The sequence below is a fragment of the Sinohyriopsis cumingii genome, chromosome 8, assembly GCF_028554795.1.
Source record: "Sinohyriopsis cumingii isolate HCF-2022 chromosome 8, ASM2855479v2, whole genome shotgun sequence".
NCBI lineage: Eukaryota > Metazoa > Mollusca > Bivalvia > Unionida > Unionidae > Sinohyriopsis > Sinohyriopsis cumingii.
This window is the reverse complement of record NC_142968.1, coordinates 12252710-12276819: the sequence shown is the minus strand read 5'-3', so window position 1 is coordinate 12276819 and position 24110 is coordinate 12252710. Positions and strand designations below refer to the sequence as shown.

The 24110-nt window shown below is 41.9% G+C and overlaps 1 protein-coding gene across 1 annotated transcript in view; it reads right to left on the bottom strand.

Moving 5' to 3' along the window:
- LOC149792987 (arrestin domain-containing protein 3-like) overlaps positions 1–24110 on the bottom strand; it is a 55009-nt gene that overhangs the window by 27624 nt on the left and 3275 nt on the right. Inside the window, exon 2 of the mRNA XM_089966267.1 lies at positions 1069–1279. Coding sequence (XP_089822393.1) covers positions 1069–1189 — 121 coding nt within the window. The 5' untranslated portion in view covers positions 1190–1279. The remainder of the gene's footprint in view (positions 1–1068; positions 1280–24110) is intronic.

The window sequence follows — 24110 nt, the reverse complement described above, 5'->3', positions numbered from 1 at the left end:
CTGAATAACTTCGTATGTGTCAAAACTGTCTGAATAACTTCGTGTGTGTCAAAACTGCCTGACGAAATTCGTGTGTGACAAAACTGTCTGAAGAACTTCGCGTGTGTCAAAACTGTCTAAGGAACGTCGTGTGTCACAACTGTCTGAATAACTTTGTTTGTCTCAAAACTGTCTGACAAACTTCGTGTGTATCAAAACCGTCTGACAAACTTCGTGTGTATCAAAACCGTCTCAGGAACTTTGTGTGTGTCAAAACTGTCTAAGGAACATCGTGTGTCAAAACTGTCTGAATAACTTCGTTTGGCTCAAAACTGTCTGACAAAGTTCGTGTGTGTCAAAACTGTCCGAATAACTTCGTGTATGTCAAAACCGTCTGACAAACTTCGTGTGTGTCAAAACCGTCTAACGAACTGTCCGTGTGTCAAAACTGTCTGACGAACTTCTTGTGTGACAAAACTGTCTAAAGAACTTCGCTTGCGTAAGAACTGTCTAAAGAACGTCGTGTGTCAAAACTGTCTGAATAACTTCGTGTGTGTCAAAACTGTATGAATAATTTCGTGTCTCAAAAGTGTCTGACGAACTTAGTTTGTGTCAACACGGTCTGAAGAACGTCGCGTGTGACAAACTGTCTTAAGAATTTCGAGTGTGTCAAAACTGTCTGAAGAACTTCGTGTGTGTCAAAACTGTCTAAAGAACGTCGTGTGTCTCAAAACTGTCGGAATAACTTCGTTTGAGTCAAAACTGTCTGAATAACTTCATGTCTCAAAAGTGTCTGACGAACTTCGTTTGTGTCAAAACGCATTGTAGCATTCTTATAATATTAATATACAAGAGTACTTCATTTAATCGTTGTAAAATGACAGATTGCTATTTGTTTATGCGCTAAGTTAGATTATGAACGCAATCAGATCTATTTGTCTTGGTGCCATATTTGGTTCACGGATAAAATAATTCACCCAAACTCAAATTAATCTCCCAAACTGGAAATATTCCCAAACCACTAAATATTTGGGCGATTATATTATAATAATACTGTTTATTATTAACACAATGCAATTATCAACTCACCGAGCAATTTGAGTCCCCTTTTCAAAGATACCATCAGTTTTCCTCGCATCAAGTCTCCGGTTGTGAAAACTCCATCTTTCCTGTATTGTAGAAATATTTCTAGCCGATCGAATGAACTCATAATTCAAGTATATTGCAAAATAATGTGTAAACCCCTCAGCAATATGCAGCCATCAGAGTCCAAGCACGGTACCATATTTGTCATTGGAAGCTGCAAAAATACAATAGAATAACGATTACAACATAGAAAATATATCAAATAGAATATGGATCAACTGGGAATATATATGGTCATACAAATACTTAGCATATCATTTAAAATTATTGTATACTTTGATACATACTTGATACAAAGAGACACGTAGAACAAACTCTGAGATAAAATGTACTGAACAATGCTCTATTGCATTTTACATCGATATTCCATAAACATTTCTCACTAATCATCGTTGTTCTATGGTATTTTTCTTCTTTTTACTCTCTGCAGCACTCCACATAAGTCATATCTTCATATCGAATCGACAAACGTCATTTGAATAGAATGATAATATTGGGGTCACTTAATTAAGTATCAAGTTGAATTGTTCAACATGGGCTCTTTTGAGGCTATGCCCAGATTGTTCTGGCTCGATCGAAACATCATACCAGTGTGGATATATAGGCACACTATTAGAAGTGTCAGATGAACCATGACGCACGGTTTGGCTTCTATTCAAGGCAGAATTTTTTAACACAGGATTATTGCTTCATATCAAAATATCATATTTTTATTGGACTTAAAACTCATGGGCACAGAATGTAAGTTATACTGTCATGAACAAACGTAAATACTGTTTCAATTGTTAGAACTGAGGTTATCAATGGTAAATATTCTTATGTCGCAATACTCCAACAAATCTGTCTCATATATATATATATATATATATATATACATACATACAATTTCAGATCGGGCCCTCCTGTATTCTGAGTGAGGTGCCGGTCTGGCTAGTCGAAATAAATTTAATTTACATGAGCAAATTTTGTTCCCGCTGATGAAATGCGGACTTTTTAAAATTTATTTTCAAGATGTTGATCTGCCATAACACGGCCTGTCGTGCTAAAAACACGATTTTCAATCCCAAAACCATTGAAACGGTCGTGTTTTAAAATTTACAAGTGTCAGTAATCTTCGAAAAACGAACAACAACAACAACAGTAAACAAAACAAATCCCCCTTCCAAAAATAAGGCCCCACTTTAGTATAAGCCCGTTACAGGTAGCATGTATTAAAAGTAACCAGTCATGATTGGAGCTAATGTAAAACTATACTCTGGTAAGTTTAAACAGAGACAATTAAAAGTCAAAGAAGTCAGTTATAAACCACCATTTCATGTGATTACCAAATTGCTCTCACAATAGCTTATGTGATTATTTGAGGACTGCAGCGAGTCCATTGTCCTAATTTGCATAGGTAATAAAGATATCAATGTGGAACAACCCAATATAAGTAAGCAATCTGTATTAAAGATTATTAACGAGTTTGTGAACAAAGGCAATGTTTCTTTGAAGTCAGATTTTACCAAATATATAAAACGGAAAGCGTGTCTATACAAATTTTCAGTGCCGGAATAGTGTTCAAGTGTGAATCATTTTAAAAGGCGATTTAGGATCAAAGCATGCAAAAAATGAGTTTCAGAACTCTTGGCTGACGGACTTTTACTCCCTAAAGCACGCCAGGAAAGAAAAGGGAGGGAGGTGCATATAATTATTTGTACATACGGCAAACAACTTGCATTATCCCTGTGTGTATGGAGAGATATTACCGCCATAAATTTACGCGTGTGTTTTATAATCTTCCTTGATGCGTTATTGTAAATAGCTGCTTGCAAGTGTTACTTTCATAATTCTGTCCATGTATATTGTAATCTTCATTGGTGCAAAGTGTACGTGTCAGTTTGTAAGTGCTACTTTACATCTACATTATTGTCAATGGCTGCTTGCAAGTTCTACATCATTCATAATTCTAGTCACAAATATTTTACTCTTCATTGGTGCAAGCTGTAAATAGCAGCTTGCAAATGCTTAGATCTACTTTCCTTCTGCCTCATTGTATCCTGCAGTTTGCCAGTTACTGAACTGATTCTGTAGTTTGTCGTATTTTCACACAGATGCGGCCTTGCAACCATGTAAATACTAAGTTTATCAGTATCGTCTTTGTTGTCTAACTCGTGTCACCATATGTTGTGATAATGACAAACTAGAGATTAGCATGACGTTATGACAACAGACGGCGCTCTAAATGTCTATAAAAAAATCTTAACCAAAAATACTTAATGCCCCCTACGGAGATTTACGGCATTCATTTTGTGTCGATAAACATTGTAACTCTTTCAGTCCCTTTTGTTAAGGTGTAAGTTAGCAATGAAGTTTTAATCGTTCTCTAAAACCATGTGCTTTCTCGAAGATCTAAGTGATTTATAGCACCTTACAAAAACAAAAACGCATTCACTACAGCAGGGTGGTCCATCAACCCCAGTTTTGACGCACTTAATTACTTTCTTTCACCGTTAAGAAATATACTTCTTAGTGATATCCCTCATTACTCTGGAAACATTAGTTGTTTTAGCAAAGTAAGGTTCAGAAATGACAATGATATATTAGTAGTGAAGTGGGGCACTATAGGGTCTATGGGAATTAGCATTAAAAACACCCCTGGGTCGATATAGGGTCTATGTAAATTTAATATGGAGAAAAATCGTGGGTCGATATAGGGTCTATGGGAATTAGCATTACAGACTTAACCTGGGTCTGTATAGGGTCTATGTAAATTTAACATTAATCACCCTGGGTCTGTATAGGGTCTATGTAAATTTAACATGGACAAAAAAAACCCTGGGTCTGTATTGGGTCTATGTAAAATTGAAACAGGGAGGGTCTCTATTTTTTTAAAAAAAAACTAAATAAAAAAAGGGGTAGGCAATGGTAAGGCTATCTCTTTTCGAGATATATGGCTGGCCCTGAAAAGGGCCTTTGGTTTATGTTAATATGCCCTTAACATAAAGGGCATTTGCGACATCTTCTTGTCCTCAAACTTCGTCTTACAGCAGGGCCATACATCAGAGTTCTCTTGAGGCAACCTTGTCTCTCTATATAGACTCTTCTTATCCACAGGCTGCTGCTGGTCCTGTGGACAACGGTCCACTTGGATCGGACATACATGAGCATGTCCGTCCTGAACATCATTGTTGACACAAGGGTTGAAGATTCAACGTCTGTCCACATGTTGAGGCTCCGACAATAGGTGAATCAATGCAGTGAACTGCGCTTATTTATAGGGACAGAAAGGATTGAAACGGATTGAGTTCATTCACCAATCCGAACACGCGTTACAGAATTCAGTCAGCCCGCATCCAATCTGAAGAGAGCAGTCTGTGACGTCACGTAGTCTATATAGATTCGCTAGCGCTTGTGTGCAGTCAATCTATGCGACAGTGATTCAACATGACGGAAACTCAGAAAACGATCCAATGGGGTGCACCAACAGGGGAGACCGCCCAAGGGAACCCGGACTTACTTTCAGAAGAGGTGAATTGGGATTTTGTGGATTTTCTCTCATCGCAAGAATTTGTTCCGGAACCTTCGTTACCTTCTTCATTACCGCAAGTGGAAAATTTTAGACAGAGACAGAAAGAAGAATTGGAGAAATTTATACAACGACAAAAGGAAGCGGAACAGGCTTTTCTCCTACAGCAACAGCAACAAGAAGAAGAGGTAAGAAAAAAACAACAGCAGCAACAGCAAGAAGAAGTAGCAGCAAAGAAACAAGAGGGTGAAAATCAAACGGTCACGGTACTGTTGGACATTTTAGCGGAGTTAAGAAGTCTGAAACAAATGTATCAGACTTTTTTATCACGACCGAAGAGAATACGACCTTCCCGAGCTAAACACGTCAACCCTGTGACTAAGCCTACCGTACCACCCTTAGTGATTTCAACTCAATCATTATCATCATCATCAACATTACGCAGTCCAGAAGTAGGCCTTGGCCGTGGCAAAGGCATAAGGCAGTTAAAGTTGATTGCTTAAACTTACCCTTTCACCATGAAGAAAAAAGGCCCTTTTCAGGGCCACCCACATTTCTCGAAAAGAAATACAATTTCAATTTGCCAATAACTCAAAAAAAAATAAACCCCACCCATTTTACCCTTATAGTACGTGTCTGTGTATGAGTGCGTGAGTGTAGCTTCTTATTTTAAAATCAAAACTCAAAGACTCTTACCTTATATCATTCATTTATTCTTTTCTCCATTTTTTACAATCCAATTCACAACACAACACTTTAATTTAAAGTTCATTTACTTCTTCTTTCTCCTTTTTTAGTCTCTCTGTTTTTTGAATTTCTTCACTGTCACACTCTTTTCCTCTTCTTCCTCCTCACTTTCTTCCCTTCTTCTTTTCTTCTCCTGTTTCTTTTTCTTCACCTGTCTGCTTTCTTCCTCTGAAGAATCCCTCTCTTCTTCTGAAGAATCCTTCTTTTCTTCTGACTCCTCTTGTTTCTTTTTTGGGCAATCTGGAGACCAATGTCCTTTTTCTTTACAATAATAACAGGTATCTTGACTTTTGTCTTTTTTAGCCCCTGTTTTTGTTCTTTTTTGACGGTCTGGACACTCTGAAGACCAATGCCCTTTCTTCTGGCAGATATAGCAAGTATCTTGACTTTTATCTCTAAAGGAAGGAGAGTAGTCCGTAGGCTGGTCTGAAGAGAATTTTCTAATGACCCCTCGCAAAGCTCTGACGAAACGTTCCATCTGGTTAGTCTCTTCCATCGTTGTGCTCGGCTTGAGAGTGAAATGAATAGTGAAAGGACAAGACACACCCTTTTATATACGCTGGTCTGCTATGACTATAAAGTAGCTCATGGTGTTTGAACTTGAGTCATTTGACTTTTTGCTTTCAAGATGAAACGATCTAATTCATTCGAGAAGAAAGAAGAAGAAAAAGAAAGTAAGAGGCAGAAACGTGATCTATCGCCTCGTACCATGGCTGAAATCTTGGCACAAATTCATGCCAGTGATTTTGAAGAGGACATGAGTGAACCAGAATTTGAAACCTCTAAACCAAGTTCACCACCCTTAGTCAACCCTGAAAAATACTATTCCATTCGAGAGACGGAAAAGCGCTCCTCTAGAAAATTTAGAACCACGGCTTACAAATACACGGTGAAGTTTAAAGATTTCAAGTCCGAAGTACCGTTAGAGAAAGCAGAAGGGTTCATCACCGGAGTGTGGGATTCTCTGCTCACTGCACTCAAGCGACAATGTCAACCCAAAGAAGACGATCGCTTGAGACTTTCCATACAACACGACGGTTTGAAATCCCCTGTTTGGATCGAGTTTAGCACCCCTGCAGAATTGACCGCTTCCAAAGTCATGGACAAGATTCAACACGTGCAACAATCTAATGACCAGTTTGACATCACCGATGGAAAAGCCACATTGGACATGACCCACGTCTCTCCTCCTCAAGGGACCGGACGCAAAAAGATGTTATTGGTGAACGACCTTCGCAGCATTAAGCGTAACCTTGTCCAAATTCACAATCCTCATGACCAGATGTGTTTAGCCCGTGCCATCGTGGTGGGACGAACCTATGTCAACAAGAACGACACGGCAGAATGGAAAAGAGACTGGGAGAACATTCGACAATCGGACCGAGCCAAACAACGAAGTGAAGCAGAACTCCTGTTACGACAAGCTGGCATGTCCAAAGACACACCCTGTGGCATTCCTGAGATGCAAAAATTGCAAGATGCCCTAGCTCAACGATACACTTTGAAAGTGCACCCTCAAGAAGTGCGTGGGTCTCTGTTGTTTCGGGGGCAAGATTTTAAGGACGGAAAATATATTCACGTTTATCATCACGATGACCATTTCGATACCATTACCAGTATCACTGGATTCCTGGGATATGTTTATTATTGTGAGAAATGTGACTATGGTTATAATAATCGAGAGCAGCACAAACATTGTGGATGGAAATGCTCAGGATGTTTGGCCTCTCCACCCTGTCTGAGCGAAGAACCAGTGCCTTGTTCAACTTGTCTGCGCACGTTTGTCAGCCCTACCTGTTACCAACAACATTTGAAGACGCAAGGTTCACAGAAGAAATGTGCTTGTCAACTCCTGAGATTGTGCTCTACGTGTGGACAAGGCATACTTACCAACAATGCCAAGGCACACGTATGTCGAGGAAAGAAAAAATGTCACATTTGTCACCACATTGTGGTTGGTATTTTTGCACGTAACATTGGTGTTCCAAACACCAATGTTACGTGCAAAAATACCAACCCCCACCAGAGAAAGAGGACGGTCACAAGAAGAAAGGCAATTTCATCTTTTTCGATTTCGAATGCATGCAAGAGACTGGCATTCACATCCCTAATTTCTGCGTGGCTCATCGAGCGTGCGAGAAGTGCATTCAAGAACCTATCTTCAGTCATTGCCCTCACTGCAGCAAGATTCCCGGAGGACGTGAAAAAATCTTTCGGGGACCGAACACGTTAGCCGATTTTGCCCAATGGGTCTTAGACCCCATCGACAAGACGTGGAGCCAAGAGGACATCGAACGTTACCGAGATTGTCATCGTCATGCCACAGTGATGGCTCACAATTTTTTCGGATACGATGGACAGTTTCTTCTCAGATACTATACGGAACAAGGCACCGAGCGTCCTAAAGTGACTTTGAACGGAGCCAAAATCATTTTCATGCAAGTGGGACAAGTACACTTTAAAGATTCGATGAGCTATTTGGCCATGCCTTTGAGTCGAATGCCTAAAACGTTTGGAATGACAGACATGGCTAAAGGGTACTTTCCACACTTTTTCAATACGGAAGCCAATCAACACGCCGTTCTACCCCATTTGCCTGAGGCTCACTATTACGACCCCGACAACATGCGTACCGAACAACGAGAAGCTTTCTACGCTTGGTACCAGGCTCACGCCTCGGACCCTTTCGACTTTCAGGAAGAAATGCTAAAGTATTGTCGTTCCGACGTGGACATTTTACGGCGTTGCTGTGGAAAATTTCGAGAACTGTTCATGGAACACGGAGGGGTCGATCCTTTGAAAGAAGCTTGCACCATTGCCAAAGCGTGTTCCTTAGTGTACCGCCAACGATTCATGCCTGAAAACACCGTGGCTGTCATCAGTCCTCAAACGACCCACTTTGTCAAACGTCAATACTCGGTCAAAGCCCTACGTTGGTTACATTACTTGTGCGACAAGGAAGACAAGTGGATTCAACATGCCCGCAACGGAGGGGGCGAAAAGACCATCGGAACGCATTCGGTCGATGGCTGGGACTTAGAAAACCCCAAGATCGTGTACGAGTTTAACGGTTGCTTATTTCACGGATGTCCCGTCTGTTACCCTGACCGTGGCACCAAGAATCAGTTTTTACAACGAACCATGGAAGACTTGTACCAGGACACTTGTCAGCGACGCCTAAAGTTAGAACAGCAAGGATACCAAGTGGTGGAAATGTGGGAACACGAGTACGATCACCGTATGAAAACCGATCCCGAGTTTAAACGCCTCGTGGAAAGTTACCAATTCATGGACCCGTTGAACCCGAGGGATAGTTTGTACGGAGGAAGGACCAATGCCACCTGTTTGCTGTACCAAGCCGACGAAGAGAAAGGAGAAGAAATCAAATACTTGGACGTGTGTTCGCTGTATCCCTACGTGTGCAAATATTGTCGCTTTCCTGTAGGGCACCCGCAATTGTTAACGGAACACATCGACCTGAAAAACATTCGACAATACGAAGGCTTGATCAAGTGTAAAGTTTTGCCTCCCACGAACCTATACCATCCCGTCTTACCTCACCATTGTCAAGGCAAACTGATGTTTCCATTGTGCCGTACTTGTGCCGAAACGTGCAACCAAGACCAACCTTGTCAGCACACCCAGGAAGAACGTGCCTTGACGGGAACCTGGGTCAGCGTAGAATTGTTCAAAGCTCTGGACATGGGATACCAACTGTTAGAAGTGTACGAAATTTGCCACTTTCCCAAGACACAACAATACCACAAGGGTGACCCTACTCAGAAAGGCATTTTCGCATACTACGTGGATGCCTTTTTGAAACTGAAGCAAGAAGCCAGCGGCTATCCTTCCTGGTGTCACACTCCCGAAGACCAAATAAAATTCAAAGAGAAATACTACGAACAAGAAGGCATCCGTTTAGACCACATCGAGAAAAACGAAGGCAGGCGATCGTTTGCCAAAGTGATGTTAAATTGCTTGTGGGGTAAAATGGCACAACGACCGTGTTTACCCAAGACGGAATATTTGACAGAACCTTCCCGCTACTTCCAGATGATTCACGACAAAACCAAATACATGAAACACGTGGACGTCGTTCGAGAGAATTTGATCTTGGTCAATTACGAAGAAGATCTGGACTTTGTGCAAGACGACCCTTTTGGAAACGTCATCATTGCGGCTTACGTGACAGCCCATGCTCGCTTAAAATTGTACGAAGCTTTAGAACTGTTAGGGGAACGCGTCCTGTACTTTGACACGGACAGTTGCATTTACATCCATCACCCGATTCAACATCACCCTAACATCGAAGGAGACCGTTTAGGAGCCTGGACAGACGAACAACCTGACGACAAGATTCTAAGTTTCGTCAGTGGCGGTCCCAAAAATTACGGCTACGAATACCGGGACAAACAAGGAGAAGTGCACACGACATGCAAAGTGAAAGGACTGACTCTGAATTATCGTACCAGTCGAGTGGTCAACTTTGGGGTATTGAAAGAAGCCTTGCAATCGGGAGAGGATGGAAACTTTAAAGTGGCCACTCACCAACCTAACAAGATTGTACGTTTACCCACTCACCACATCGTCAGTCGACCCTTGGAAAAAGTCTATCAAATTGTATACCAGAAGCGAGTTCGACTTCCCAATCACTTCACCTTACCGTACGGTCACGTCGGTATTGGTCTGTATATAAAAAGGAACCCTAGGCAAGATCGATAGTTCATTGTGACTACCAAGACCGAGCGAACAAGATGAATACTTTCAGAGAAACACAGAACAAGTTGTTTAGAAGGGCACAATTCAAGTGTGAGGCTTCGGAAGTGGAATGCGATTGTGAGCCTTGCGATGGGTACGATGCTGTACCTTGTGACCTGAGCGATGCCGTAAAGCATCATGGGAACTTTAGTGTCCCTACCCCTATCATGGAAAGCGATGCTGTGCGTGTCAAACCTGAGGGATGCGAAAGCGATGCCGCTCGTCCTCTTAGACATTTTACCGGGTTTAAAGAGGAATGTTCACCTTCACGTCTACCCCCCTACGGATGTCATCCAGCCCTGAGCAAACTACTGTTCCTGTCACCCAACCCTCATCGAAACGAACCTGTGAGAAACGAATATTCGTTTCCTGTGCGTTTGTCGGAATACTGCGACTTTGAAAATCGTCTTCAATCGTTCAAAGGAAAATGGCCTAAGTATCTGGGAGGACCGACCCCCGAAGAATTAGCCAGAGCCGGATTTTTCTACTTGGGCGAAGGAGATAAAGTCAAGTGCTTCAGTTGCGGTGTGTCACTTCACCACTGGGAACCGCAAGATTTGGCCTACGTTGAACATGCTCGATGGTCACCGAATTGTCATTACTTACCCTTAGTGGGACCGAGACATTGAAGTAACTTCTTACCATAATAATCTGTTCATGGATACTTTACAAGAGAACATTCGTGCTTTGCCTGTGGAGTTGAGAGAACGCATTTACCGAGAGCTGGTCAAAATACAAGTGAAACGTAAAGAACAATTGCATCCGTTACGTCACCGGTGTTTGAACCACTGGTACCTGAAGGCTATACAAGGATTGATTCAATTGAAAGTGTTCCATCGGACAGACATTGATCAACGATCCTCTAGTTTTAAAAAGGATTGCTTTGGTATGGACGATTGTAGTTACATCATTGTAAACGTACTGCATCGAATTCCAGAGGAAGAGTTAACGAATTACCAACATCTTGAACACAATGTCAACTTAGTGAAAGAGGAAACTTCTGAACGAATTGTAATGTGTAGATTAGTGACTCAACGATTTAAATTCGACACTGAAGTGAAACCATGTTTGTGCAAAGAGTACATTTCTTGTGTCAGACCAAAGAGGATTTAGTATGACCTATTCATGGATACTTTACAAGAGAACATTCGTGCTTTGCCTGTGGAGTTGAGAGAACGCATTTACCGAGAGCTGGTCAAAATACAAGTGAAACGTAAAGAACAATTGCATCCGTTACGTCACCAGATCTTTAACCACTGGTACCTGAAGGGTATAAGAGAACTGATTCGTCAGAAATTGTTTCAGTGGTCAGACCTTGTTCAATACTTCCAGGCCCCCGATGATTCACGTGTTGATCATTTTGGTTACTTCGAGATTCACCTAGAGCAACCCATTGAGGAAGACGAGGTAAAGGATTACCAACATATTTTACGTGGAATCTACTTAGCGGAAGAGGAAACTTCTAATCTAACTCTGACGTTTCGGTTACAGTATGCAAGATTTACATTCCCCACTGGAAAACGAACATCACTGGCTAGAAAGTACGTGTATTCTTTTCGAAACAAAGAGACTATAAAAACAGGCAGCTATGCCACGACTTATGTCGTATGTAATCCAACAGATTCCGTGGAAGGAACTCAATGACCATATTCAAACCGTGGATCATTACCATCGATTATTACAAGAACTTTATCCATTCAATTTGGGACGACAAGTGGTGTGTGTCTTAGTGACTTGTTTTCTGGGATTTCGTTTACCAGCCGATTCTTTGTGGACTCTTTACGATCAGTACTTACCACCTCCATGGCCTTAAATGGTCACGAAAAACTCCTTTTGCTCAAAGCCTTGCGGTTTCATCTGGATACTTCTCGACCTCAACAGGAATAAAAGATTCGTCAACTTTTAGCTACCCAAGACGTGTATGACGATGTGTGTGTAGCTTGTGACTTACACCCTCATTGGACAGATGTTCGTGACTGGAAAAATGGGGGTTTTGAGGCTTGGACCCAAGAAGTGGCCCAGTATGCACAAGAGTTGTTCAAGGAAAAAAGTTACTTTTCAACCTGTGTTAGTGACGGTGCCAGAAGAACCCGTCACCGAGAACAACCACTCGCTTCAGGACAGGACTGTCATGGACATTCCTGAAAGGTCATTCCGGGAGGACACTTGTGTGACAATACCTCATGTAGAGACTGTAAGAACATTACACACTGTCCCTAGGACATCTTGGTTACCCAAAACATGTTGTACAGACACTTGTTTATATTCCACTTTGATCGCTGTGCTGTGTTTTATATTCCTGTACATCACTATTTGGGTTGTATGTATTTTTGTCTTTCGTGTTCATATTTGAAACATTCAATAAACGTGTTCTGAAAAAAGTATATAAACTCTTGTCTTGTTTGTTTTTCGTGTCACAAGTGACATTTCTCATACCATGGCTGCCTCTGCTGTCTCTGCTCCCTCTTCCTCTACTGTCAAAGTCATCGACGAACATTTAGATCGTGCCAGTTGGGAGGCTTTGTATCTTTGCCATCCCTTTAACATGCTCATTGCTGGACCTAGCGGTTCAGGCAAAACCGAATTCGTCAAACGTTTGATTGAACATAAACATCATTTGATCGATCGGCCACCTCAACGGATCGTGTGGTGTTACAAAGAGTGGCAATCGGCGTACAGCCTTTTGCGAGAAAGTCAAGGCGATTCCATCGTGTTTGTGGAAGGCATTCCTAAAGAAGACGACGGCATCGTCTCTGACTCCCGTCAAACCCATTTGGTCATTTTCGACGACATGTTAGGAGAAGACGAAGAAGAAATTAAATTGTGGTTCACGCGCAAAGGGCATCACCGTAATGCCAGTGTCGTTTACATCACCCAAAATTTGTTTCAACAAAGTAAAGCCCATCGCACCATCAGTCTCAATGCACATTACGTGGTCTTGTTTAAAAGCCCTCGAGATAAATCGCAAGTGCAAGTCTTAGCCAAACAGTTAGGAACGCCTTGGCTGACTCAGGCGTACGACGATGCCACTCAAACGCCACACGCCTATTTACTCGTCGATTTGAAACCTACCACTCCCGAGGATTTGCGATTTCGTACCCACTTGTTTCACCACTGGTGCCAAGACGGAGGGCCTGTCCTGTACACGTCTCCGTCCTCGACTTCATTTCACTCCCCATCAAAAAATCTATAAAAACCTCAGACCCTTTTTCGTCTGTCTCACACTCAGTGCGAACATGACGTCCCTTCAGTCGCATCTTCCCGTCAAATTGATTCGTGCCTTGTATGGCATCAGTCGAGAAAAAGATCCACAAACACGAGCTCGTGTCTTAGAAGCTAGTCTCAAAGAAGTCTTACGATGGTTTACGGTGACGGCACGTCAATTACTCCAAGGAATCATTCAGATTCCTCATCAAACCCAACGCTTTTTCGATCGAAACAAAGTCGCTTTGGTCCAACTGGCCGATCCCCGCATCGACACTCAAACCAAAAAAAATCATTTTGAAACCTGGAGGGAGCGGTACTCTAGGAGGTGTCATCATTCGCTCACTCTTAAGATGGGATCCTAATGCCCCCAAAGTTATCCCTAAGACAAAAGTCCAACGAAGCCCCAAGAAGAAAAAGAAAAAGACCAGGTCCCCAAAGAGAATAACTTCTCCAGTGGCAGGACCCTCCTCTTACCAGACACCACCCCGGAAAAAGAAAAGAAGCCCCCAAAAAAAGAAACAGAGAAAAAGTCCCCAGAAAAAGAAAAGTCCACAGAAGAAGAAAACTAGTCGCAAGAGAGGCACTTCGGCCAGGACGCAACCTTACACTCGCAAACCACGACCTGCCACAGCGGTGACTGTGTCTCCGACAGCCTCACGTTTATCCACTTCTCCGTTGATGTCACCAGGAACTGAAGAGTACTTGGAGACGTTAATCACACCAAGAACTTCTCCGTTGATGACCCCCAAAAGAACTTCCCCAGTGGCAGGACCCTCCAATTTAGTGGCAGTGGCTGCTGCTCAAAAAGTACCTTCTCCCAAAATCAAAGTCCATGAAAGATCGGGCATGTTACAAAGTTTACTGGATTTGTCCAAGCAAGAACTGACTCGATTTGGTCCGTTACGTACCCCTGCACGACGTGTCATGCCTGTCATGAAGTTGATACGCCGTAAAGACAATCAGTGGCGACGCGTTCCAGTATAAAAAAGGCCTGTGACCAAGTAGGGTATCAGTGTTCTTTTGGTGCTCCTAAAGACTCAAAGATGTCACCCTCCAGAAAACCCCAAGGAAAGAAAAGGAAAGGACTGCCACCACGTTTAGCCAAACATGGGGACCTGTTATCTGTCCTGTCCAAAGCTTCTCCACCCCTACGAAAAAAACTCATTCAAACGGCCTCCAAAGAGGTCATCGATACCGTGTGCGAATGTTGTTTGAACGTTTTGAAAGGCACGATCCCTTTGTCCAAACACCAGAAACAATGCTTAGGCAAACATCGTAACGTTCTTCGCCAAATGGTTCGAAAGAAAATTCCCATTCGTCAAAAAAAGAAGATGTTGGTTCAACGTGGAGGCATTTTGCCTCTCTTGTTAGGCCCCATACTGAAAGGAGTCTTGGGAACCATGTTGGGAGGACTGGTGGGAGCAAGATAAAAAGGCCTTCGAAAGTCCCAAGATCTCAGAATTGACCCCTGACAACCCCATGGAAGGACGAAAACTAGCTTTAGTGCCTTACAAACGATGGATGGAATACCATCGGTGGCAAGAACAACGCACCCCGCATTTACCTCCCAATCCCCATTTGAGCGAGATGTCCCAGTTACAACACGAATTGCAGTCCTTGATGGATCGCCAAGATTTGTCCGAAACAGAAAAATCGCAAAAGTACGGTCAACTCTTGCAACGACTGCAACTCTTTCACCAGAAAGCTTTAGACGAAACAGCTTTACCCACTCTAAAAGATTTTAAGACCTTGATGAAAAGTCCAGCACCGTCACCAGTACCAGTACCAGTACCGGTACCAGTGGTCAAGAAAGAAAAAGGAAAAGAAGAAGAAGAAGAAGGGTTTCAAACTCCACCAGAAAAAGTACGCAAGTTAACAACACCACCTACCTCCAGAATTGGATGGATTAAAAAGATGATGGCCACCCCTTCTTCCTCACAAGAGAAAAAGAAAGTGAAGACAGAAGTGAAACAAGAACCGATATCCCCTACTCAGACATCCTCCTCTTCGACACCTATTGCCGGTCGCACACGCAAAGCCTTGCAATCCAAGAAAATACCCCAAGAGAAAAAGAGTAGCCTCTTCCAAGAGTGGGTGCCTTATTAACACACCAACCAACACAAAAAAAATGGAAAAAGTCTTAGCCAGCATTTACTACGATCCCTCGCATCCTGCAGGTTACACAGGAGTTCAAAAATTGTATCGTGCTGCCAAAACTCGACTGAAAAGTCTCCGTTTACCTCAAGTGCAACGATGGTTACAAGAACAAGCTACCTACACTTTACACAAACCCATTCGACGCAAGTTTGCCAGAAGTCGCACCCGAGTGGAAGGCATCGATCATCAATGGCAAGCCGATTTAGCCGATGTCTCTCATTTGGCCAGCTACAATCGTGGCTACAAATATTTGTTTTGTGTCATCGACGTCTTTTCCAAATTTGCCTGGGTCGTGCCCTTGACTTCCAAATCGAGCAGCGAGTTAGTGCGAGCCCTGCAACGGGTGTTGAAACAAAGCGGTCGTCACCCTCTTCGATGGCAAACGGACAAAGGCACCGAATTTCTGAACCAAGCTTTCCAAAAAGAATTAAAGAAACGTGACATTCATTTTTTTACCACCGAGAATCCCGAAACCAAAGCCAGCATCTTGGAACGTTTTCAACGCACTTTGAAAGAACGCATGTGGAAATATTTTACGCATCACCACACTCTGAAGTACATCGACATCTTACCGCACCTGGTGCAAGCGTACAACCAATCTTACCATCGAAGCATCGGACGTGCCCCGCAAGACGTGACTCCCGACAACGAAGTGCTGGTGTTTGAGCGCCTGTTTGGTACGTCCCCGACGAGGGCTGTCCCCGAGAAAAGTGGAGAGTTGACCGTAGGAGACTGGGTGCGCATTGGCAAAACCAAACGCACTTTCGACAAAGGTTACTTACCTAACTGGACGACCGAATTGTTTCGCGTCACTGGACGAGTGCATGGCCGTCATCCTGCCGTCTATAAATTGGAAGACATGAACGGAGAAGTGCTCAAAGGAACGTTTTATTTGCCCGAGTTACAACGTGTCACCAAAAAAGAAGACGACGTGTACGACATCGAAAGCATTCTCGAACGCAGAACCCGTAAAGTGGGCAAACGACGTGTCAAAGAAGTCAAAGTACGTTGGAAAGGATATCCGCCCAGTTTTGATTCTTGGATCGACGCTTCGCAAGTCATCGACTATAAAAAGAAGTGACCATCATGCCTTTTCACACAGACGCAGCTACGTCGACCACTCCTCCTTCACCCAGTTCTTCTGTGCAAGATTTACAAAAACAACCCTTGTGGGTGTGGTGTGGAGAACGTGTGCCTAAAACGCAAATCGTCTTTTTCTGCCAAATCTTCGTGGTGTATTGTGTCATCGGGGCAGCCATCGCCAATTTGAGTTTGCAACAAGGAGACAAACAATTGTGGACCATTTTATTGAGCAGTTGCATCGGTTACCTGCTTCCTAATCCCTCCCTGAAATTCACCTCGAACGGGAACCCCGGGAACCTTGTGTCCAGTACCAGTGCCAGTCACCACTTCAACCACAACCAGAACCCCATTGTAGACGGAGACACGCCTCTGACGTCCAGTAACCCCTCGGACAGCCACAGAACTCTGGAATTATGAGTCACCAAAACCAATTTTACTTAACTTTACCCAGTGACAGTTCCATGGAGGTGTTTCCCAAGAACACGTTGTGATGTTACACGGCCAAATTACCTCAGGCCATCCAGTTAGATCACGAAGCCCATTGGGAAGTGGCTTTAGTAGAAATGATTCACCCGACCCAAGTCCTCAATGTCCTTCCCAATCAAAATTTTTTTGATGTGGAAGTTCATGACGAGCAAATGCAACAGTGGATGGATAGCAATGTCAAATATGACAAGAAAACCCGTACACAAAATCAAAAGTACACCACCTATCACTTGTTCATTCCCCCAGGCTATTATTTTAGTGGTCAACATTTGGTCAGCACCATAGCCTCCAGGTTTAATGTCGTGTTTCTGAAAACTTTGGAGCATGTCAACAAAAGTGTCACCATGGAGTACCACAAAGCAGCTCGTCGCTTCTTGATGAAATTTGAACGAAGTAAAATCGTGTCCATTTTATTTTGTCCTGAATTGTTTGACATGTTGGGCGGAGACATGGACATGAGAAAGGCCATGCTCAAGAAAAACGAATTACCCATCGTTTACGACAACGAGTCTTTTAGCAAGTTATTTCGTGCCCCGGTAGAACTGAACCAAGGACTGAATTTGATGTTCGTGTATTCCGATGTGGTGGAGTACAACGTGGTGGGACACACCTCCGTACCGTTACTGCGTGTCATTCCTTTCAAAGTAGATTCTGCCACGGGCGCTGACGAGGAAGGTGGAAACACTTACCACGTCCACCGCGAATTTGTCCATCCTCACTATTTGCCTGTCAGCAAGTCGTATTTGGACACGGTCAACATTGCTATAAAAGGAGATCTGGGACAAAATATTCCATTCACCAAAGGAAAAGTCACGGTGAAACTCCATTTTCGAAAACGGTTCTCTCACGACTCTTAAGTTATGTATCCAGTGTACCGAGGGGTTGCTCGACAGCGAGGACACGGCTTAGGAGATATGTTAAAATCGGCCTTTCGTTCGGTGGCCCCGGTGTTGAAACCGATGGTGACACGCGGATTGCACGCCTTGAAAGATGCGGCACTGACTCAAGGCAAAGAATTTCTCCAAAATGTCATCATCGACAAACAAAACCCTAAAGAAGCCTTCATGAGGGCAGGCAAAAATGTCTTGCTGCAAACGGGCAAAGACATTTTAGGCCAACGAGAAACACCTATAAATGCCCTGCACGCTACCGAGTCAGGCATTCAGCAAGGACAAGGCAGAAAGAGACGACGAAGAAAACACCCTTTCACCAGACTTCAAGCGAGAAAGGCCAAGAAAAGAAGAACCGTTCGAGACTTAGACGTTTTCGATTATTGAGAAAAGAGACAAAAAAATGATGCACCGAGAATCTTGCGCTTGTTCCAAGACGGAACTGGATCTGTTTGCCATGCCCCCCACGATGATGACGATGCAAGAATCCCAGTGGGTGGAATTTCACCCCGTCTCCTCACTGACCGATTCCGCTCCCATCGAGTTTGAAATCAAAGGACAGCCCGAAGATTACATCGATCTGAATAGCAGTTACTTGTACCTGAAAGTCAAAATTCTAGATAAGACTGGAGGTGCTATAGACGATGAAGCAGTAGCTCCCGTCAACAATTTCATGCATTCCTTGTTCAGTGGAGTGGACTTGTACTTGAATAACAAACTGGTCAGTAGCAGCATGGATACTTACCCTTATCGTGCCTACCTGGAAAATATCTTGACGTACGGAATAGATGCCAAGAACACTCATCTCAATTCCTGTGTGGTATGGGAAGCTGACGAACCTACCAAGTTTGAAATATTGGAAACTGATGAAAAGAAAGACAACAATGATGGATTTGTAGAACGAAGAAAGAGAATCACGGGAGCCGACACAAGTTTAGAACTGATGGATCGTTTGCATTTGGACATGTGGTTGCAAGAAAAGTATTTGCTGAACGGGGTGGATGTCCGCCTGAGACTGAATCGTAGCAGTGCCGCTTTCCATTTGATGGCTGATAGTGACGGTTACAAAACCAAAATCCTAGAAGCCAGACTCTACGTACGCCGTGTGGAAGTGTTACCTAAAGTGGGAAACGACATCAGTCAGACGTTGAGCAGAACGACTGCCAAGTATCCCATACGACGCGTGGAAGTGAAAACCTTCACTATTCCCAAGGGACAGCGATCCATGATCGAAGATCATCTGTTCCAAGGACAGTTACCCAAACGTTTGATCGTTGGTATCGTCGAGAATACAGCCTTCAACGGAGCTGCCGAAAAAAATCCTTTCTACTTCCAACACTTTGGCGTGTCCAAAATCGAAGTCAGTCGCGATGGCAAGACCTTGTGTACCCGACCTTTTGAACCTGACTTTGCCAAGAAGAATTACTTGAGATCGTACTTGTCCCTGTACGAAGCCACCGGACAGTTAGGAACCAATACCAGTCACGGTATTACGTACGAGGATTATGCAGGAGGCTACGCTTTGTGGGCTTTCGATTTCACTCCAGACCAAGGCAGCGACGAGGGACATTTCCACCCTACAAAATCCGGCCAGATTCGTGTGGAAATTCAGTTTAAAGACCGAGACCCTGATGAAACGGTGAACGTCATCCTGTATGCAGAATTCGATAATACCATAGAAATCAACAGTTTGAGAGAAGTCATCCTAGATTACTAGAAACCATGGAAGACTGTTATCCCTCTTTACCTAGTGGAGAAACTTTTAGTGTTGGATTATTGTTAAAAATGTTAGAGTTGTTGTTGTTTAGTGTTAAGTGATTTTTGAATAAAAAATGTGTTTTGAAAAAAATTGTTTGATGTTATATTGTTGGATTATTGTTAAAAATGTTAGAGTTGTTGTTTAGTGTTAAGTGATTTTTGAATAAAAAATGTTGTGTTTTGAAAAAAATGCCTTTGTCTTTTGTTTAGCTATAAGAATGTTGGATTGATGCTCTTTCATTTCTTACTATCCCTCTCATGACACTCACTAAACGTTGCGACTCAAAAACCGTGTGGGGGATGTTTTCCTTCACGTCCGCGCTTTGACTTTAAGAACCGGGTTGTTTCCAGTCTAACCATCCATTGTCGACTCATCCTCCTAAGAAGATGTGCTCCAAACTAGCTAAACTCAACGAAGCCTACGTGAATTTGCATAGGGTCAGACACAGTCTGATACCGAAGCCAGAAGAAATAGAGAATGTGAGAATGTTAAAAATCACTGAAGACCTGATAGAAGAGCTCTTCAGAGAAGAAATGAACAGGGAAAAAGAAGAATGGACAGAGAAGTACAGACTTCAGAGACAGCAGCAACAACAACAACAAGAGCAGCAGCAGCAACCTGAAGCTGACAGAGGCTTTGTCGATTGTCGTATCGACACCAAAGAGTTCTTCTTCTCTTTCCGAAGAAGCAGACCTATCGCCAGAAAGTCTATCCTCAGAGGACATCGCATTCTTAGAAACTAAAAAGAATGCCATAGCAAACAAAAAAAAAACAGCCCTTTTCAGGACTACCCAATACTCTAGAAAAGAAATAACAATCGATTTGCCAATGTGTGTAGGTAGAGTAGTGTGAAAATAAACACTAACTCTTTATTGATAGTGAGAGTGTATGTGTTTGTGTGTTTGTGTTTGTAAGTGGTTAAGTAAGTTGGTATGGATAGTAGATTAAAATGATGTCTTTTTTTTTGGTGTTTGAGGTGTAAATTTGGGGTTAGATTGGATTGCTTTGCGTATGTGGATAGTCTATTGAAGTGATTTATAAAAAATTTTAAAATAGTGATGGGTAGCATAAAAAGTGAGTGAGTGTTTCTTTTAGGTCCGCGCGTTGTTGTTTTTTGGTCGTGATGTAGGTAAGATCAATTTTATGTTTTTAGGGGATGTTTTCCTTCACGTCCGCGCTTTCAGTATAAATTGAAACCCGTTCGGCAGTCCAGCTACCCTTGTTGATTGATCAACACCAAAAAATGAACACGAGACTTGAGAAACTGTTGGAGCTTCATGTGCATCTGGAATATGCCAGGCGCATATTAAATGAACTGGCCGCGGAAGCCATTGTCGAGGAGGGAAGGATAAGAGAGGAGGAAAGAAGAAACAAAGAAGAGGAGGAGAGAAGATATAAAGAAGAAGAAGAAAGAAGATATAAAGAGGAAAGAAGAAACAAAGAAGAGGAGGAGGAAAAGGAGAGAAGAAATTTCAAAATCCCAGAGAGCGAAAATTGGGATTCTGAAGCGACATATCCTGCCTCTGCTCTCTCCCCCCAAAAGGTAAAAAGTAACTGGGGGATAAGATGTGTATGTGGCGCCAGGCCTGGAAGGTGCCACCATTAACCAGGTGTCCATGAAGTTCCAAACAAAACAGCCCTTTTCAGGGCTACCCAATACTCTAGAAAAGAAATAACGATCGATTTGCCAATGTGTGTAGGTAGAGTAGTGTGAATATAAACACTAACTCTTTATTAATAGTGGAAGTGTATGTGATTATGTGTTTGTGTTTGTAAATGTTGAAGTAAGTTTGTGTGTTTGTGTTTGTAAATGTTGAAGTAAGTTTGTGTGAATAGTAGATTATGGGTTTATTTATTGATTCTTAGCGTATGTAGAGAGTATAGTTGAGGTTTATGTTATATGAAATGAGAAAGTAAGGGGATGTTTTCCTTCACGTACGCGCGATGTTAGTCATGATCTAGGTAAGATCCAATTTATGTTATTAGGGGGATGTTTTCCTTCACGTCCGCGCTTTCACTATAAGAACCCACAGTGTTCGTGGTTCAAACCATTCTGCAAAGAATAAAAAGAAGATGGCGTCAAACCAAATGGACAAAATACAAACCTTGCAAGACGTTTTAGACAACTTAGGAATAATGGAACAGATGCTAATAAGACTGGTTGAAGACCATTATTCCTATAGTCCCCATCGTGTGAAGATGGAAATTAATAACGTAAGAAAAGCAAAGGACAAGATTAGTGGTGTCATGAAAGAGATCAAGGAGGAGAAGGAGGATGAAGAGGAAAGAATAAGAATACGCAAATGGAACGAAAAAATTGAAAAAGAATGAAAATGAAAAGAGGAAGAAAGAAGAGGAGGAAGAGAAGAAGAAAGAAGAGGAGGAGAAGAAAAAAAAGAAAGAGAAGAAGAGTGTAGGAGATAAAATAAGAACTTGGTGGAGGAAAAGAAGAAATTAGAAGAAGAAGAAGAAGAAAACCCAAAGGCCCTTTTCAGGGCCAGCCATATATCTCGAAAAGAGATAGCCTTACCATTGCCTACCCCTTTTTTTATTTAGTTTTTTTTAAAAAAAAATAGAGACCCTCCCTGTTTCAATTTTACATAGACCCAGTACAGACCCCGGGTTTTTTTTTGTCCATGTTAAATTTACATAGACCCTATACAGACCCAGGGTGATTAATGTTAAATTTACATAGACCCTATACAGACCCAGGTTAAGTCTGTAATGCTAATTCCCATAGACCCTATATCGACCCACGATTTTTCTCCATGTTAAATTTACATAGACCCTATATCGACCCAGGGGTGTTTTTAATGCTAATTCCCATAGACCCTATAGTGCCCCACTTCACTACTTATATTCCCTCGTACTCTTCTTAACGAGCTTTCATCGGACGACCCTGGCTGTAAGGATCGTATTGTACGTCACCCATTTTGACGCACCTCACAGACGTCTGTCTTTTCCTGTGATACTAATGAACTAAAGCTCCCGGCAAAAATAATATATTTCAGAACAACATCAATAGCACATTAAAAAAAAATTAAAGGCAAAACGACATTAAAAAATAAAGCATTCCGAAAGGTTTTCTTATTCTTATCACAGTCTTCATTTTGGAACATATTTTGTTGCAAAAGCCGAAACAACCAAATTTGGGAAAATCATGTTCATATCACATGATAATAATGTTTACTGGCTATTAGAAGTATTAGATTTAGTGTTCGAGAGTTTACCAATACTTAATTTGAATTGTTACTGTACAGAATCTCAACCTTTGAATGCATTTAAGCAAAAAAAAAAAAAAAAAAGGTACAAAAAAAATAAATAAATAAAACAATACATATTTAAATCTGGTTTGCATCCATTAAAACGTTTGTCTCTAAAAGTGGAAATAATCAGAAACAAAAGACATAATCTTACAAGAGATTTAACTTTTTTATTGTAATTCTTACCATTATCAAGCCAATTCAAAATAATAATTTGGTACAAGAATTTTAAAAAATAAAAATATAGCACCCTTAAGCTCTAATTATTCAGCTGCTCTTTCTTACATTAAAGATTTATAAAAAAATAAAAAAAACTTTTAAAGAATGTTTGTAATATGAATGTAGTGACGCATGATTCCGACTGATTAAGTGTTCTGCTCTTTGCAATATAAAAGTAGTTTAGCCAATTATCTATGATCACAGAGAGAGAGAGAGAGAGAGAGAGAATGCACCAAAACTGCATATTTCAGTAAGTTATTGTAATTGTATACATGTATCCTGGGTCGATGAGCGTGTTTGTGGGCAGTCTCAGAGTATTTACTTCAGCAAATATCAACAAGAGAAAAAACTCTACTGATCTTACTCGATAATTATACAGAGTAGAATTTTACTGATCACCGTCTTTTTATTTGGTTTGATTTTATTTAATTGCCTACATGTATCCTAGGGAGTTGAGGGTGTTTTGGGACAGTCTTTTGCTGTGTTAGGGTAGTCATAGGGTATTTCGTTTCGTGATAATTACCTGCATGGGTTAAAACCTCTCCTGATCTTACTCGATAATTATACAACGCATGATTTTACTGATCACTGTCTTTTTTTTAAGGTTTGATTCAATATAAGTGTATACATGTATCCTGGGTAGGTGAGAGTGTTTTCGGACAGTCTTGTGCTGAACCCATGACTTTCAGGGTAATAGGCAGAAAAATTAAACTGATGGATGTCTAATTCATGCATACGTTGTTGGAAATAATCAAACATAAAATTGCTAGACAGATTTGGGGTGGTGAACAAGTGTTAAACAACATTGCCTAAACTTTTAGAACAGTTTTTGCTTTAATATTCTTCAAAGGAATAGCCTATTGAAATCGTGACGACACACACGTTATGGTCAACAAATATTGGTTGCT